The sequence below is a fragment of the Charadrius vociferus genome, unplaced genomic scaffold, assembly GCF_000708025.1.
Source record: "Charadrius vociferus isolate BGI_N301 unplaced genomic scaffold, ASM70802v2 scaffold262, whole genome shotgun sequence".
NCBI lineage: Eukaryota > Metazoa > Chordata > Aves > Charadriiformes > Charadriidae > Charadrius > Charadrius vociferus.
Genome location: NW_009647218.1, coordinates 3,181,489 through 3,200,456, shown reverse-complemented (window position 1 = coordinate 3,200,456; position 18,968 = coordinate 3,181,489). Strand labels below are relative to the sequence as shown.

At 37.6% G+C, this 18,968-nt stretch overlaps 1 protein-coding gene across 2 annotated transcripts in view; it reads left to right on the top strand.

Moving 5' to 3' along the window:
- Positions 1–18,968, top strand: part of HDAC9 (histone deacetylase 9) — a 281,151-nt gene that overhangs the window by 153,473 nt on the left and 108,710 nt on the right. For both annotated transcript variants that reach the window (XM_009879560.1, XM_009879561.1), the window contains 2 exons: positions 5,522–5,571; positions 18,849–18,962. In XM_009879560.1, the coding sequence (XP_009877862.1) occupies positions 5,522–5,571; positions 18,849–18,962 (164 nt within the window). The remainder of the gene's footprint in view (positions 1–5,521; positions 5,572–18,848; positions 18,963–18,968) is intronic.

The window sequence follows — 18,968 nt, the reverse complement described above, 5'->3', positions numbered from 1 at the left end:
CAGCACTGTCATTAGTCATAGCTGGTGTCAGTTTAAAATACTTGGCAAGCAGTGTGACAAAAATTCACTTTTTCCAAATGCATTGCTATGTGGAAGGAGAATGTTACAATGGGAGCCAAATATAGATTAGCAAAATGCACGGGCTGGAAAGCAGCAATAGAAGTTTCTCTTCATTCGCTTCAGAAATCATCGAAGTGTTAACCCTTTACTGTAATTTGTTCTCCATTGGAGGTCAATGGCAATTTTGAACACTATTGGTCTTCTATCTCCTCGTGTTCTTTAATTTGAAAACAGGAGTTTAAGATACACTTGCTTGTCAGATTTGCTTGTTTGCTGTTCTCATTTGCTTTATTTCAATTACTTCAGCCATGCTGAGTGCAGATACCATGCCTAAGTCTTGCTAATAAATGAACTTTATTTTGATGTCTTCCCATTATGCAGGATATGATATCTTTCTGAATAAGAGGGGGAAAAACCACATTAAAATATTAAATAGAACTATGGATATACAGAGGAGCAGAAAACTGGCAGGATTTTCACAGCAAATGCCTTAATGTACAGCAAATGCTCGGTGTATGCTTTTTATAATAGAAAAATAGGGTTAAATTGAGCTCTGCCATGAGTGTAGCCTGAAACAGATCTGCTTGTCAGACCTGCTACAGAGAATGTGAAAGGAAACACACAAAAAAGTAGTACATTTTGGAAATAATGTGTTAGCGAAATCCTGCCCTTTATGTCCCAGCACACTGGATGCAACACTCTAATTCTCAGCTGTTTTTATAACACTTATTCTAAGATGTGGAGCTTTTCCTAAATGTAACGAAACCCAACCCAAGCAAAAACAATACTAGCCATCAAAAGAAATTGCTGCCACAGTGCTAGTAATACATACCAATTATTTTGTTTTGGAAACTAATGCTAAGAATTTCTTCTGTAAGGCAGACTGTTGCTTCAGGGAATCATAAGTAGATAAGAAAAATGTCTTATGTAAGTTTATACATCTTCTTAGCCAAAGCAACTTCAAAACAAAAATACTTACAGTATGATAGATTCTCAGGAGCTTGAAATTCCAAGGTAGGAAATCCCCCTTTAAAAAAAACAACAAACCAACACCCCCCAAAAAAAGTTTCAAGAAAAAGCTCTAAATTCCTGCAAAATGAAAATTTGGAAATATTTTGATTTGAGTTCATCAACATTGTCAAAATGTTCCATTTTGATAGAGTCAAGCATTTCATTTAAATTCTGTTGGGCTTGATTAATTTCATTTTAATTTTTACATTATTTAAAACAACATACATTGATATAAAATACTGTTCCTATTTTGGATCTCAGAGTTGACCACCATATAGGATGCAGCGTGTAGTTGCAGCTACAAGGTGAAAAAAGGAATGGACCCAGGTATCCTCACTGTGTTTCTGCCTATATAGAGAGAATGCAGAAAGCTTTATTTACGCAATCGCAGAAAACCATTTCTTTGCCCACAGTTCTTTACTCAACACTCTTTGCCTTTTTCACTTGACACATAGTCCAAAACATTTACGCTGAGTTTATATCAAGATCACACTCCTAGCATATATTCTGAGTGTATCCTTGGCTTATTGCCCTTTTCTGTCTCTGTTTCTAAGATGTTTTCTTGCTGCCTCTCACATGGCCTTTTACCAAGACAACAGTCAATGAAACACCCTTCCCACATGCTTTTGCATGTGCCTGTTTTTTGGGTGGAAGCTCTAATCTTTTGAACTTCCAGACTCTTGCTTAAAGGAACTTAATTGTCTCTTATGTTTTCCAAAAGGCAATGGGACAGCTCCACCTTTCATTGTCCCCAGTTCAGTGAGGTTGAGTATAACCAATCCTGACATTAAAATTAACATCTTGGTATAGTATAGAAATTCAAAATTATGTGCAGCAAAGAAGAAAAATCTAAAGGAAATGTTTCTTATAAAAAATGTCATCAATAACATAATTGTCTCATAAAACATTTCTATTTCAATGAAAGTGCATTTTTTTGCTACAGAAATTGTTCCGTCACATTATGGCTTTGCATCCTAATGAAAAGGAGGACCTGCCCATTCTTTCCCTTACTCTTCTACCCACCCAAAAAGACAGTGGCACCATTTGTTCTCTACCTGTGGTCCAGAAAAGCGTTTGTTCCCTGTCCCTGTTCAGAAGAGTACATCTGCATTGTCTGCAGGTCTTTTTCTTTTGCTAACAAGCAGCTTCTGTATCTTTCAGACAGACGAGAAACACTTCAAGGAATGAAATTTAAGTATGACTAGGTCTAGAAATGTGCTACTTGTCAATAAGTGCTTATTTCAGTGTCCTGTTCAGGAAAAAAAACTTCTGGAAGGCTGCAAAGCAAAACAGCTGTAAACTACTGAAATCAATGAGAATTATGCACACAGTTATAGCTCACATATTCCTAATGTTTTCAGAATATAAACTTGGCTTTATTTTCCCTGCATTGGGACCTACAAATGCAACTATTGCGAATGATCACTTCAACTTACACACTATTGCATAGTTGAGCTTTTGGCCGATCATATTTCAGTGCGGTGTGTTAAGCAACATGTTATGTCGTATTACGCCGTCTTGACATGAAGGAAACTAATATGCAGGCTACGTGTCACATCACATTAAGGTTTCATGTGACAGAATACAACCTTTCAAACCTCTTTGAATAAGCTCAAGGTCAGAACAGTTATCAAACAGGTCTTACAAATCTGTTTGCTTTTTCCTTCTCCAATCATAGTTAAGAAGGTGTTTCTAAGAAATCAAGTTTCCAATGATTACAAGCTTGTAAAAGTGAGAAATATTCTGTCAACACATCCATGAGAGTGAGGCAGTATTTAGGGTACAACCAAAAGATGCATTCACAGACCACCTGTGCAATTACAGTTTCAAGTTAGTGAAAAAATGAACACTTAGCAGAAATGGCTCTATTCTTGAGGGATAATACTGAAAACAACCAGGTTCTTCAAACTGTGCCTTTTCACAAGTGTACTCACTTTTAAATTTGTTTCTTTTTTTGAAAGAGAGTTTTTGCTCATCACTTTCCTGCTCATCAGACTCTCAGTCCCCAGTTGTCATCCTCCTAAGCAGCTTCCTTGACTTCTGTAGGGGCCCTGACCTCAGTCACTGAAGGGTGCCTCAGCACCTGATGTTACTAACCAGCTTTTACTGCCTTTGCGGGTTGAAATTTTAGAGTACAAATCTTGGATATTTTTTCTAGCTCCATCAGTAAATTGTTATGCTGAATCTTCTCGAAAAGATTTTTTTTTCTGAAGTGATTTGCTGGTGACTGCAAACTATGTACCGATGCAAAGCCAAAACCAGTATGGTTATTTAAAATTTGCCTTCTATCTTACTTGAAGTATCTCAATATATTTTATTATTAATCCGGAGGTATCCTGGGGTGTGGAAAAGTGCTACTTGAAAAATGACTGCTATTTACCAAGTTCCACTGGGGCATCAACTCCAAGCATCATGGGAAATTCTCATGTCGATTTATTTTCAGGGTTTGCTTTTTGCTATTGATTTTCATTTATGACAAGGAGTATTGTGAGCTTTTTCCTTTCTATGGGGCTAGCTAAGTCATGGTTTTACTTTCTTTTAGTAGAACCTTTCCCCACTGTTCTTTTCTTGAAATCTCAATATTTTTCTTGATCTGCAAGGTCTATTATCTGCTTTTTTTGACAATCATGCAATAAGAAGTGAGTATCCTGGGGCAAGTTTCTTGATATACTGAAAAGGCTTCATGCTTGTTTCCCCCCGTTTTAGTACTACCTGCTGATTGATTTTAGTGTCCTTCCTCACCATCTGCTTTTCTTTTGTTACTTTGTGTTTGTTGTTTTTGATAGTGTTTACCATACAAAATGTGCCCAACTGCAGGGAGATAAATGAGAATTCATCTGTTCTCTCTTATGTCCCAACTCTGCAATGGAATTTAAGAAAAAAGGTCTAGTTATTCAATATTCTAAAAATGCCTTCTTTTATCTCAAATTACAGCTTATGTTTCCGTTAATGTTTCCCAGCACTTTAACAGCACTCATTTTTTAGTTACCTGCTCAAGACTTTTTGATCTTCCCCACAGTAAAAAGTGAAAAATTGCCATTCGCGCTGGTCCCTGGATCTGCTTAGCAAGAGATCTGGAAACTCCTCCTCTACCTCTACTCTGACAATCTCCTGCAGCCAGCATTCCCTTGCATGTCTGGGGCCATTAGGACTCACAGTATGAGAATAGTCTGCATAGCTGCTGCACCTGCATTTCCCCTGGTAGCTCCACAGGAGGGTTTGTTTGGTTTCTCTCGCACACTGTGCAAGCTGATCAAAGGCCTCTAGTTGGTTAAAAATGCATCTTGGATTTTACTCAAAGTGTAAAGCACTTTCTTCGACTCAGATCTTGCAGTCTGGTCTCTCGTACTTCAAAGATGATGGCTTATAATTGTCTTTTTGCGTTTCATTGGCACCTGCTAAACATGAGTAACTGCAGCGTTCACCCCTTCCATAACAATGGGTGGCTCCTCTAGGTAACTTGAGTGATTCACTGTCTAACGTTTCCTCCAGATGGCAAAGTTACAAAGCCAGTTCTGTGATATAGCAGGGGAAAAGCCTATGTTCTCTTCCACAGCTGCCTTAGGATCAGATTACACACTGGGATAGGAACTGCATCAAATCCTGACATCCTTACTCGATTTTCATATTGTCCTTATCAAGACAAGCAGTGATTTTACTGGTACCAAAAAAAAAAAAAAAATGAATAAAAAGTGAGTATAAATGTTAAGATAAACCCTATCACATTATTTAATGTATAGAGCAGAGTAAGATAGAAATTAGATTCTAAAGCCTATTAAGTTTTTGTTCCCTTTAGTAGAATGTATTTACAGAGTAACACTGAAACAAGTAGTATTTCATTTTATGTTTTTAAAATATTAACGTATTCATTGGTGGTATGTAAATGAAGAGAACAGCATTTTTGCATAGATAGGAAGATAAGACTGTGATTTTCAAAGGAGAAACTTTTTGGAGAGATGAAGCTAAGAAATTAGTCATCAGTTTCATGTAAGCTTAATGAGGTTCCCTCTGTTGTCAGTGAAAAGAAACAGGCACTTCTCAAGTATAATTCATCCCATCAGTCATCTAGGCTGGGTAGAGGTGCCTACCTCACTCCACTGGCTGTAGGAGAAGCTGAGATGACTAGTTTAGACAAGCTGCTTATCAGCTACAAATACTGGGATGACTAGTCACCCTAGTTTAGAGTGACTTTCTGTGAAGATTCGATCATTATGCTCCTTTGAAACTGCTGCTTACCAATCTTAAGATTTGTCACTGTTGCAAGAGTACCTTAAATGTCCCATGGCTGATTTGCTTTCCAAGTATGATTAATATTTTTTATTCTAATATACGGCATTTTCGTTGTGTGATACTGCAATCTGAATTACTGTAAAGAGTGATTACTTATCCAGTATTTAAATGTCTTTTTGATAAATGATGCTTATTGTTTCTTTTTTTCTTTAATATATAGGAAACGTGTCTCAAAAACTCTTTTCCTTGTTGCCTTGTGGGGGACTCGGGGTAAGTAGATGTTTATTTTTTCGCAAAAGGGACAGCACGCAACATATGTATTCATTCATGAATTTTGTAGCGCTATTGCATTATCAGTTCAAAGTCTTTAGAAGCTGATAAAAAATAGAGACATGAAACCTGAGCCATTATCATACTGTGTTTTCAAAGATATAGACGACAGTACATTACAATAAGCATATGGAACAGTTAGATAGGAACATATTTTGTGGTCATGTGTACATTTCTTCATTGTCCCACTTTGGGTTTTTCACATGAGCTCTATTTTGAGGAAAGTAACATGGGTGCAATTGTTATAGCAGAATGAGCTTTGGAGAAGCTCTTTTGTGCGCTGTTGAAAAGCAAATATAGCTTCACTTTTCTTAGAAAGCACAAGGAAATTATCAAATCTAACATTTAGCATAAGAAGTGCTCATTAGCTGCTAGCTACTAACTTGGGTGCTGTTAAACTAATAAATTATTTGAGCATTTTAGTATCCTGTTTTGAAATGGATTCATTCTGAAATACAAGCTTGTGAATATTAGGACACAGTAGACAAAAATCTGCAGACAAAAATCTCTTTCAGCACGTGGTAAAAGGATTAACCTAAATTATTGAAAAACACGTAGGATGGAGACTTTCAACTGATATTGGTGTCATCCTTCTATGAAATTCTAGTGAAGATAATTCTGGGGAGAAATAATTTTTCAGGTACAGGGGTTTATCACACAAAAGAATTCTACACTTTCATTCCAGCTGGGTCCCTTTTTTACTGATGTCAGCAATATCAAAGTGAAATGATGATATGACTAGATATTGATGGGCTGGCTGGCTGGTGCATAAATTTTTTAGTTCCTTTTCACCGTTTCTGAGCATGCAACAACACAGCCACAATTTCTGGAGGTCAACTTCAAATGCAACCTTCTAAAGTTTTATTTACTTTTGTCCTTCACAAAGGATAAATTCCATAACATATGAGTCTTGTTTATAGTAGGGGTTTTTTATTATGAGATATCTGAAAGAAGAAATACTTGTTTCATAAGGTTTTAACACATGAAAAAGAAAATTTCAATTTTAGCTTTCGGTATTTAGCAATTTTTGAGGATTTCTGAACTATGAGTCAAGGAACAAAGAATTAGAAAGCGTTAATCATTCCAGCTCCTCTACTGCAGGCTTAACTTGCTGAGGATTTGGAACTTTGTGATTAGCAACTTGCTAATTTTGAAAGTTTGGGGTCATTTCTGTATGTGGACCAACTAACATTACAATTGACACGTGGACATGCATGTCCACATGCACCTCTGTGCACTACTGTGTGCACATATGCACATGCACACGCATATATGCACACATTTCTGTATTAAAAAAGGTAATTTTTCACACTGTTGTGGTTATTAAGAAGTTTAGAGAAAACTGAACAAGAGATTAATAAAGTTGAGAAAGAATGTTGTTCAGGCTTCTGAGTAAAGAGAAGCTGATATAAAATTTCTTGACAAATCTTTTTGAGGCCTTTGAAAAGTACATAGGACTGTGGTATGCTTTGAAAACTAAAGTATAAGATTTTTCTGTGAGACAAGTTATTGTGGTATTAAAAAATCGTGAATAGAGATGTGCTTTGAAATCCTTCTACTAATGAAAGTCATTCTAATGGACAACTAATGTCCAGTCTAAAGCTAACAGAAGTCAGAAACGCTCAGTATAACTTCATTTTTTTAAGCACTTAAATTTATCTACACTTTTTTTGAGTCTATATGCTTTATTTCTTATTTAAAAGCATGGAAATTGGATTAAAGAACATGTTGTAGAAATGGATCTTTTATTTATTTTTTTTCTAGTTGGTTTGACTTTCTACATATTATTATTGTCAGGCTTGCTGTGGGGCTCTTTTAAAGGAATGGGTTATGACCTTTTTCAGGGTAAATAATCTGATTAGGAGCTCTCTTTCAGTGATATTTATCTGTCTGTTGGTTAAGATGAGCTCTGCTTCAAACTGTATGGAAAGCAATTCTTAAGTTTACTTTCAAAAATGATGGTGGAAAGAAAGAAGCAGCCTTGCTACTTAGTAGCTTTCAACTTAATTGAGGGTTATAAAACAGTAATCAACAAAAAGAAGTAAGAGTAGTTCATGCAAAGATTTTAAGGAGGGATGGAAAAAATATTTTTTTTACTTTTGTTCTCATTTATTTCCTTGCTTGTTTTCTTGATTATTTGTTTGCTAAGGAGTACAGTAAGAAAAAAAAAAAGAACCACTTCCATTCTTGCAGGAGACTTTATGGCTGCCTCTTGAACGATAGTTTTCAGAGCTCTTTGATCCTATTGTCTTCTAACCATATGGGGACCTTGCTGGCTGTTATTATGCAGCTCTTCTACTATTAAATAGATTACTGGCTAGACTACTCACACAGGGAATGGGAAACCTAGGCTCATTTCTCTCTACTTCCAGGCTGGATTTAGTATCAGAGCCCCAGTCTCTTAGCGGATGTTGTTACCGCTGAGGAGCTCATAGACTGTTTCTGATTGGGGAGCCTCACGCCATGCACTGGACTGTGCCACTGTTGGAAAGAGCACCGGGACAGTAAGCCAGAGCATTAGTAGGATAAAGCCCATATATCTAAGGCTATGATCTACATATACATTTATAAATAATGTGAAGTCCTAGCTCTAAGCCCCTGCTTCACAAACAGCGTATATGTTTCACGTGAAAGAATCACTGGACAAAATGGAAACTGCTTTTGGAGCAGGGACTGGAACCTAGGACTTCACAGGCATTGAAGCCATGATCAGCTGATGGGCTATAGAGACTATATCGGCACAAGTTTGGGATGGTTTGCATTGTTCACAAACAAAGGTCCAACTAACCTCTGTAACCCTGAATTCGACTACATTATTGAATTTGTTGTTATCTCTAACAGTACCAATAAACTGCAGTCAAGATCAAGATCACTTCTTTGGCCATTGCTTACTGTTACAATAAAAGAAAGTTTTTTCAATAATTTTGAAAAGCAAACAAAAGGCAGTGTCCGTAACTAATATTTTCTGATCCTGTTACATCATGGTTTTAAATGTTTTGCCCCAGTGCAAAATGCATGTAAAGCTACTGTTTATTGATTTTGTAAACGTTTTTTGTCCATATGAATTTTCTTTCAAGCAGTGATAGGGACTGTTATGTCAGGGTTGTTGGTGAATTTGGCTTGGTATCTGTTAGGTTTTCAGAAGAAATCAAACAATAAACTTTATAGTTTTATAAGAAACTATATAAGTAATAATTAGCTCTCTTATATAAGACAACAAAGCTGTTTCAAACTGACAGCCAAACTGAACAGGTCTCACAGAGAGAGGAAAAAAGTGTTGTCTAAACCTAAGCTCCTAAACTTGCCCATAACAGGTTTTCTTGCAATGATGGTTATTTTTTTATCAGAGGACTATCCAGGGTCAGGAGTATAACATCCGCTGAAGTATGGGACCGCCCTCTTGCAATAATGCTTTTTAGTTTTTTTCAATCTTAACTCTGTTCCAGAACCAACTGTTGTTAAAGAATTCTAATACCAGGGGGATGAAATTCCTTGTGTTGGAGAGAGTCTAGCAGCTCTACAGCCAGCAGTTTTAATAACAAGAGATGGATTTTTGCAGCTGGTCAGAGGTTTGGAATGTGAAAAGTTTTCCAGGAGAGGTGGGTAGATTGCAGGTGAAGTGGCCAAATGGGGAGAATAATCACAAATTACTTTTTGGTTCTGTGGATTATCAGACCATTCCATAATTTTTCATCTCAAAACAGCCACTAGAGCTATAACTGATCATTTGATCAATGCATCCATCTATTGCAATTCTTCCCCTTCTGTTCTGCTATGAAAATGACAGTAAGAGAAGCAGAAATCTACTTTTAATGGGAGTAAGTTTCATCTCCTTGCCTCAGTCTGTCACTAAAAATAGTGATTGTTTTCCTGCCTGTTTGACCTGCTGCTGTGTGAAGAAATCTTGAAGTCATTTCTCAGCCATATTTTTTTGTCTAGTTGATAGGCAAAAAAACCCACAAAAGCAAAGAAGAGCAGGCTTTTATGATAATGTCATCATCGGCTCCCAGCTTCAAACACTTCTGCGGCTTTTGAATTGTCATTTATAACTTGGAACTGAACCGACCCATAATTCCCTTGATGCATTTAGAGAAATTGATAACAGACTGCTTCTTTTATGGCTCAGAGGAGGCAACTCCAATCACATCACTATTGGCAGTCAATATTATTTTCTGACATGGTTGTAAAAGTATAAAGGGGCTTATGGCATTTGTTTAGATGAGGAATGGGGTCTCAAGCTGTGCTGGGGTTTATGGGTCCAGATTACTGAGAAGCAAAGGGAATATGATGTTTGCAAACAGGATATGATTTTATTTAAGTTTGGGTTTCATACGTTGTTCCCTGGGGATTGTCCTGCAGACAGAAGAGAATTTCACTTTTATCATATGAAATTGGGCAGTTATCCAATCCCCCCTGCTCTCCCCCCACCCTCAAAAGACACTGCTCCAAACCTGTAATGTGTAAAGCCAGATCTTTAAATTGCAAGAGGAGGAGCTGGGGGACACCACCACCCTGTAAGAAACCAGACTTTTGCAAAATAAATATTTAGTGAGCTGAAAAGAGTATAAAGCTATAAAATCTCTCTACATTTTTAAAAAACTTAGAAAACATTAATATTTTCTGAATGTTGAATTTCTTCCTGGCATCCCTTCCAGTGGTAGCTGGCCGATACTACTTTTTGTCCTGACCACACAGGAAGAAAAGCAATAAGAAAGGCAAAATTTCATTAGTATACAACTTTAATAAGTCATCCAGGCAACAAATTGTTTTCTGCTGCTTCTCAGATCTTCTTCTTCTGCTTCTTCCCTTGACCTTCCCAGTCTGGGCACAGGAAAAAATTTCAGCCTTTACACATTACGACTCTTCATTCCTGTTATTTGTATAAGAGCTAATGGTACCAACCTGGTTCCATTACCATGATACAATAGTGTAAAAATTAAGAAAGTATCGGAGACAGCATTGTCTCCTCATAGCAGATTTTAGGCTCCAGGCTGATTAGGGGTCTCTTCTTATATCTGCGTGCAAATCTGGCTGCAAAGAAATCAGACTGTCTATGGTTTGGGCACTCAAATTAAACATCACCTCCACACAGATGTTATAATTAACTTGTGTCCTTTCTCTATATCACAGGCTGTACCAAAATAGGTATAGTTCTTGCATAATATGAACCGAAAATATGCCTGTTTCCTGGTTTGGGGAAAACAATCTGTTATTCCTAGAAGCTCAGCTACTCAATACAATGTCTTCCATTCTGAAATCATTAATATGCCATGTTCCCAATATATTCATAGAATCATAGAATCATCGAATGGTTTAAGTTGGAAAGGACCTTGAAGATCATCGAGTTCCACCCCCCCTGCCATGGGCAGGGACACCTCCCGCTAGACCAGGTTGCCCAAGGCCACATCCAGCCTGGCCTTAAACTCCTCCAGGGATGGGGCCTCAACCACTTCTCTGGGCAACCTGTTCCAGTGCCTCACCACCCTCAAACTGAAAAACTTCTTCCTAATGTTTAATCTAAACCTGCCCTCTTCCAGTTTATATCCATTCCCCCTCGTCCTGTCACTACATGCCCTAGTAAAAAGTCCTTCCCCAGCTCTCCAGTAGGCTCCCTGTAGGTACTGGAAGGCCGCAATAAGATCTCCCCGGAAGCCTTCTTATTTGCCAGAATATGAAACATTTATATATATATATACACACGCACACATATGTTAAATGTAAATAGTGGAATAGTATCATATACAATTTACTAATATTATTCACTCTCCCCAGACTTAATCACACACACACACATATGGATTTGATGGGAATTCTGTAACTAAAGCAGAATCTGCATTTGCACTTTAAAAACACATCATGTGTTTATTGATAGAATTTAGCCTCCAAGATGGACAGAAAAGCTCTCTGAAGAGGAAATGTTCATGTGTTTCTTGTCTGAAAAAACACCAGCTTCTAGCATAGCTCTGTGGTCAAGACCATCTACATCCAAGAAGAAAGCTGAAATGCTATGTATTGCTAAAAGGTGTTCAGTAGCAAATGATCAAACTTTTGAAAAACAAGGCTTGAATTCTGCCCATAAATGCTGTATTTTCTGTAACTGTATGCATTACGACCAACTGCACATTGTTCTATCTATTTGGCAGTGAATGCCTGGAAAATACATGATCAAACATAAGAAGGCAGTTGCAAAAGCATTTTCACACACTAATCCATTAAATACTAAAACAAATGTCAAGTTAAATTAATAGAGTACTCAGGGTTAGGTCTGAAAGTGCAGTAACATTTTTACAAGCATCTGGTGATATATGCCACATATCTGAGACTTGAATCTGGGCCTAAGTGTTTTATTTATGAGTTTTTTCTAAAAACAAGTTCTAATCCACATCTAATCCATGCTATCCTCCCTCCATTCCCCTACCAATGATCCACACATCACTGTTTCACTAAACTTTTGAGATCCTTTAGGGTGTCTAATATATGCTTTATGAGACTCAGACATTCTGAATGTGTGTCATAAAAGTTAGTTTAGGAGAGTAACTGAATCAAGCTATTTCTTCTGAAGATATTCTGTTCAGGCTGCAGCCTGACTTAGCCTGATTCTTTCCTCATTCTCATTTTGAATACAAAGCTATTTGTTTTTTAATACAGACCTCACATATTACTTGCATTTTTACAAACTTTCATGTGAATTCTGTTTGTACAGAAGTAGGGGTGCTGCATTTTTATCAGTGGTTGACCATTAGTAACTCTACTAAGCATTCAATTATTAATTTTTACTTAGAATTAGTATTTTCTGAAAATTGGCTTTGATTCTTACTAGCTTTACAGATTAGATCACTATTGGCAGGTAAAACTTGAAAGATGTTAAATATTCTAGATATGGTGGGTACATGTACTGTCCACATTCCTTATTCTTGCCCTGAATAAGGGCTTTTGGGGTCAGAATTAATAGCGTCTAAAATTATTTTTAGAAGTCAATTCCCATTAATATTATTGCTGATAAATTCTCCTACTAGAATTATTCAAACACAACAGAGAAGACAATGCAAGCTCAAGTGAATTCCATGGCTTTTGTTTAAGCAATGATTTGTGAAGATCCTTTGAACTATTCATCCCACTAAGATTGCATCCCCTTCACAATTTATTTGTAAACTACACTGGTAGGCAAGAAAGTAGGAAAAGCTGATATTCTGGGTACTGTCTATGGCAGGCATTTTAGATTAAAGCAGCTGGAAATGCCTTTGACAGAACAAATCTCTGATACAGCTGTAAAATAGCAGTAAAATAAAGGAAGCTCACTGTACATATTTTTCCTGAAGTAGCCCACTTCTACACACTTCCTGTATGTGGGATTTATGGAAGACACATCAGCCATGCAAACTTTTTCTCCTTTGTTCCTTAACGAGAGACATGGCTGACAGGCCATTCATTAGAGATTGTTCCTTGGAGATGATGTGCACACCTTCGCTTCTTTAGTCATGGTGAGATGAAACAGCAGCTGAGAAGCACGTCAAGGACCTTTTGCTTCTCAGTGGAAATCACAGCGGTGATGAATGACCACCAGGACATCTGTAGGAGTGGGAGGTGAGAGCTATGAGCGTGGCACCTGGGAAGCTGCACTTCTCATGGTCAGGAGCAAAGTATTCCAAACTTATACACTAGTGTTCGCTGGCACCAACTGTCTCCAAGAATGACAGACTCCTTGCTGGAAGTGATAGCAAAATGCCACACACAAATTTTAGAGGTTGCAACACTTCAGGAAAATATTTAATTTCTATTTTCATGCCAGGGAACTGAAAAAAACCACAGTGATGGAAACACATTTGCTTTGGCATAAGAGGAAGAGTGTGAGACTGAACGCTTTTAAAGCTGAAGCACAGGAATTTGCTCTGTTAAATTGCAGTATCACTGAGGAGGTCTGTACTCTGCTATATTATTTCTCACTGATTTCTTAATCAGTTTGTTTACTGCATATAGCTACACTGTTGTCAGCTGATTAGATTTTATTTACTTCTCAGTTTTATAACCACTTAAATCAAAGAACAGTATTTTTTTTTATGTAGTATTTTTTCCAAATTTGTGTTGAAATCTATCTATCTGAAATGTATACTGGATTAACTTCCATCTAAGAACAGTTGAGCCCAAACTCTGCTCTTTAAAGAAAGGGCAAATAATCCTTTTAAACTATTGTAAAGAACTGCTACTTTTTAGCTTGTTGTTCAGGATATTGGACACATAGAATACAATCACTGCTATCAAAGGATCGTCACGGGTCAAAATTTCCATGAACAGGTAGATGACAGATTACATTTTTGAGCTATTCTGAGCATATTTGAGCAACTCTGGAAGGGACATGTGGTAATTCTAGGAGGACTGGTTTTGATTTTTATGATGGCAACAGTTGTGCAGAGAATCCAGAGCAGGATGAGCAGTATATTTTTAATTCCTTTTAGGAGCGAAATCAGAATTCCACTGTGGAAGCTGGATTTATGTTAAATTGCAAATTATATGGAGGGGTGGTGGTAGGGAGCCAGCTCTATGATGCTTTATCAGAATCCATCCCAAAGTAGTATCTTGGGCTGTCTTCTATGTTGCCGTGTAGTTATTGGTGGATGTGTATTTAAGGCAACTTCAGAGTTTTATTTAAGAAAGAGAAATAACTGACACAGATAAATACACCATGCGGGGTGTGAAAAATGGAATGGCGTGTCAGACTGTGAGCAGCAGCTCTGGTCAGTGGAACTGAGATCCAGTGACCATTAGGCAGATCCTAGAAGGTTTCTGGAGGAAGGAAGACTGAAACAGAGGATGAGTGAAGAGGTTTTCTAGCAGGGGAAGGCACAGATAAAACAAAAGGTAGTTATAAATATATTTTTAAAATTGTTTAGAATTATTATTCGTGCCACTTGTTTTTTTTTCTCTCTGAGGTAGGTTTCAAATAAATGTAAATAGCAGGACAAGTAGCATTTCCGGTTTCAGCAACTGCGGTGATTTCAGAAAGGCCTTTAAGTAGACAGTCTCTCCCTCAGATGTATTTCCATATCCTTCCTCTCCACCTTCACATACACGTGCCACAACCTGAGCACAGTATAGGGAGTGGGTAATTTTCAAACTTTATAGTCAATCTTCCTTAATATGAAATATTCCAGCCATGAGGGGGAAGCTTCCTAGCTGCTGAAACATCTCTGCTGTGAGACTTCCTGTTTCTTAGCTAGTTTTCAGTATGCTTAAAGCCTTCATTGTGAAAGTCAAGTTATCACATAGATACTTCTTGCAGGAAGCATTCATATCAAGTTCTTTTTGTAGTGTAAAGCAGGGAATTTCTGCACACAGGGCTTGAAACATTAGCTGCATTCAGTCAGGAAAAGTTACCTACATTTCTTTTCACTTAAGTCATTCTTTTCCTCTTTAATGCCTCCACATCCACTTCAGGGACAGGTAGCTTAATTTCTATCATCTGTAGCTTTACAGAGTATTAGCTTTGCTACACATGCCAATGATTGAGCTATACTAGACATACTTGAAAAAGCCTACAACCTACAGTGCTCATTCAGGAAACTTGGAGTGAAGTAAATCCATATGTGCGTTAGAATGTCAGTGTTCAGATAGGGCTCGTGTTTTCTGGCTCTTGGCACTATCATGCACAATCCTTCTTTGAAGAGCTGCAGTAGTGATAGGATTTTTGGTAACGAAATGTGTAATATGCTCATAGTTTAGCACTGACATTTTGATGCTTTAAAAGAATGTTCTTTTTTATTTGGTTAGACATTCAGAGAATTTTCCTATGCTAAGAATTTTTTTAAAGGACTCTTACATGAAAATAATATATATTATTAGGCAGAAAAAAAGGGCTAAGATTCTGTATTAGAATTAACCTACAAATGCTCTATTTTCTGTAAATTTTGTTTAACATTTTCCAAAAACCCCTCCTAATCAAGATAGGATTTTTACTAATCCTTTGGCAGTTCCAAAGCACTTGCATAACAAAAATAACCTCTTATAAAATTCCATCTGACTTTTTCATAGTCTGTGATTCAGAAAGCATCACATTTGTCACAAATTTATGCATACTTAGGATCTAGATAGACTGTCAGACACATGTGATATATACATAAACTAGAACCAGAAACCAGTGTCTAATCCTATTCCCTTTACTTGTATAAAATCCAACCATTTCATCTCACACGAATAAAGAAAAGCATATCTAGTGGGATTTTACATAGCTGCATTGCATATACAGCATGACAACTGGGTCAGCTAGTAGCTGTAATTTTAATGGGTTTACCATTTATATCACTGTATTTCAACAGCCATTTGCAAAGTAAACATTGAGTGACACTAAAAGAAATCCTCTGTTTAAACACCTGTAACATTTAAGGCAATATATAGCACTAATAGAGATATAAAATAGAATGGGATGTTATTTTCCAGTCATTAGAGCAAAAGCATTGGCTGTAGGATGAAGATTTTTGTATGTTGTTCTTCGTGAAATATTCTCCAGAAATTCAGTCTGAGTTTTACATGATTTTGAAATAGAATTTGACATCTAAATTTATAATACTGTGCCCTTTCGGGGTAATTATTCATATTTATGTTAGTTTTCTTGTATTATAGTAACTGTGCACTAAGGTATGCAGCTTCAGTTGGCTACCTTTGAGAATTTACCATTTGTTACATGTACCATGCCCAAGCGATCAGCTAAAATATCCTGAATTTCCAGTGTACGTTTAGGTGGCTATTTTTGAAAATTCTTCAGGAAACGCTGTTTTGTTTCCTGATTGCCCATTTTTACTTCCAGTCCAGGTAAAATTGGGTAGCAGCCACTCCAGTGGGCTAAAGGAAGTTTTTTCAGTGGAAGATATTTGGTCTTACTGTCCTGGTTCAGTCTCCTCACACTCAGCTGAAAGCAGAAAATGATAAATGCCGTATCCTGGCCCATACACAGCATTCGGTGGTTGGAGAGACTGCCGTCTCATGTGTCAGAGCAGACAACTGACTTGAAGGGTGGGTACTCTCAAGCTGTGGTTACAATTTTAACTTAATCGGTCTTCCTGGAAGTGAATCATAGTCCCTTTGAGGATGCAGGCTCCTGCTTGTGCCCTGGTGTACCGAGCAGCTGCCATTGAATCATTTTCATCAGCCACTCCTTCATGTTAACCTTAATTTGCTAGCCATAAAAATGGTAAGAAAGTACTCCCTCCCAGCCCTCTTGTTGATACTTTTTTATTTAAAGTACTGCACAGTATTTTTCAAACTTTATTATGGTTTGATTAAATTGATTTAACCAATGACCTCTACTTATTTATCTCTTTATTTGTTTTAAAAATGAAAATTGATTCACAGTTGCCTTAAAGCGATAGAGAGACAACCTGAAGGTCTGCCTAATGTTAAAGATGCCATTACTTGTTCTGCTGTTCAGATTCTTTCTTATTTCTTGTAATTTTCTTAGTCGCCTGTTGATTTGTGTGCGTCTTTGGTAAAGCTACTTAATATCTTTACATCTCAAGCTGTCAATCTGCAAAACAAATACAATAAATCACCTTATATCAAGCTGATGATGCTCAATTGTGTTTGTACAACATTTTGAGTTTCTCAGGTGAAAACACAGTGCTAATCCTGTTATTCTAAACTTAGCAAGCAAAATGCAGTCGTCTTATTCAGGTCTATTGTGAATATGAACTATTCTCATTAGTTCTGCTGCATGACACAAAACTGATCAAAATGCTAGAAAACTCAGGTCCAGTACACTGAAAAATAAGATCACTTTAGTAGCTTGAAATATAATATTATTGTAACAGTAATGGTGGAGACATTTGACAGGTGTACAGAAGATCAAACTTCTTTCTGTTTCAAATGACTAATCAGAGAAACTCCTCAGAACCTCCAGAGTCGAGTAGCAGTTGCATCCATTTTCAATTACTTGATTTCTTTCTTTCTTTCCTTTTTTTTTTTTTTTTTTTTTTTTTTTTTTAAGAAATTAGGAACAGAAGCTTCTGGTTCAAACTGAAAACATGTCTCAGTGTGCTTGGAAGTTATCCAAATAGCATCTGCCACAGTATTTTGTCTATCCCTAAACGTTTTTCTTTTCATGATAAATTTGTACAGTATGATACAATTAAATGCACTTCCCATGGAGCATCGAGGAAGCCTGGCTGTCTCTTTGGATGACTTTTTCAGACTATTTCACACCACATCATTTCACATAGTGTCTGCTTGGCATAATATCATATAAGGGATATACAACATTTCACGTATACTTTTTGGTATGTTTCTGCAAATAAATAGTTACTAAAAATAGATTTCAAAAGTAAAATCTCAGCATACTGATTGAAGCTGTAGAGCAGTGCTGCTTAGCCATCTTTACAATATTTCATTTTTAATATTTTATCGTTATAATATTTTACCTTTCTATTTTATATAATCATGTAATGTTTTCAGTGTCACACTTACTCATTTAGAAGGCGCAAAAGATAATTGTCTCTGCTTTAAATAACCACATTAATTGTTTACAAAGTGGGACCTAAAGCTTTTCAGCCAAAACTTATCAGTTTGTCAAAACTGGAGACAGAGCAAGGGTCACACTTTATTTTATTTCATTTTATTTTCTTTCTATGGCAATAGTGACTACTGAAATTAATCTAATCGATTAATTGTTCTGATTTCAGTCACTTAAAAATGACTCCTGCCTGGGTAGGAAAGGCGAGTGCTTACTGCTCTTTTTTTTGCCTTTTTTTTTTTTTTTTCAAAAAAGGGGGTAATGACCTGAGCCGCTGGTGAGTTTTGGTGGCACAGGTTGGCTGTGACGGCTGCTGGAGCCAGCGGTGGCCATCCCCACCGGACGCTTTGTCCCGGCAATGGCAGGTCCCTGTCCCCCCGCTGGCATAAGGACCCGGTGCACAGCATCTGGCGGCCGGCAAGCGGGCTGGGCCTGGCCCGGCCGATGTAACGCTGTTTGTAATGAGAAATCTAAACAGGGAATGGCAGCGAGGCATGACAGGAATGTGTTTCCATTGGAGAAGCCCATGCAGAGAAAAAGCATAAGCAAAGCCATGTCCAGAAGGCCTTTCAGCTGGCCAGGACGGAAGACTGATGTTATTGTACACGGGCTGTCACGTTGCCAGCCCTCCCTCATGGGTTTGTTTTCTCTCATGCTCTCCCTCTCCCTCTCCCTCTCCCTCTCTCCCCTGCCTTCCTCCCGGGGCCGGCTGTTTGCTCAGGTGGACAGTGACACCGTTTGGAACGAGCTGCACTCGGCCGGGGCGGCACGCATGGCGGTGGGCTGTGTCATCGAGCTGGCGGGCCGCGGGGCCTCCCCGGAGCTGAAGGGGAGGGCCTGG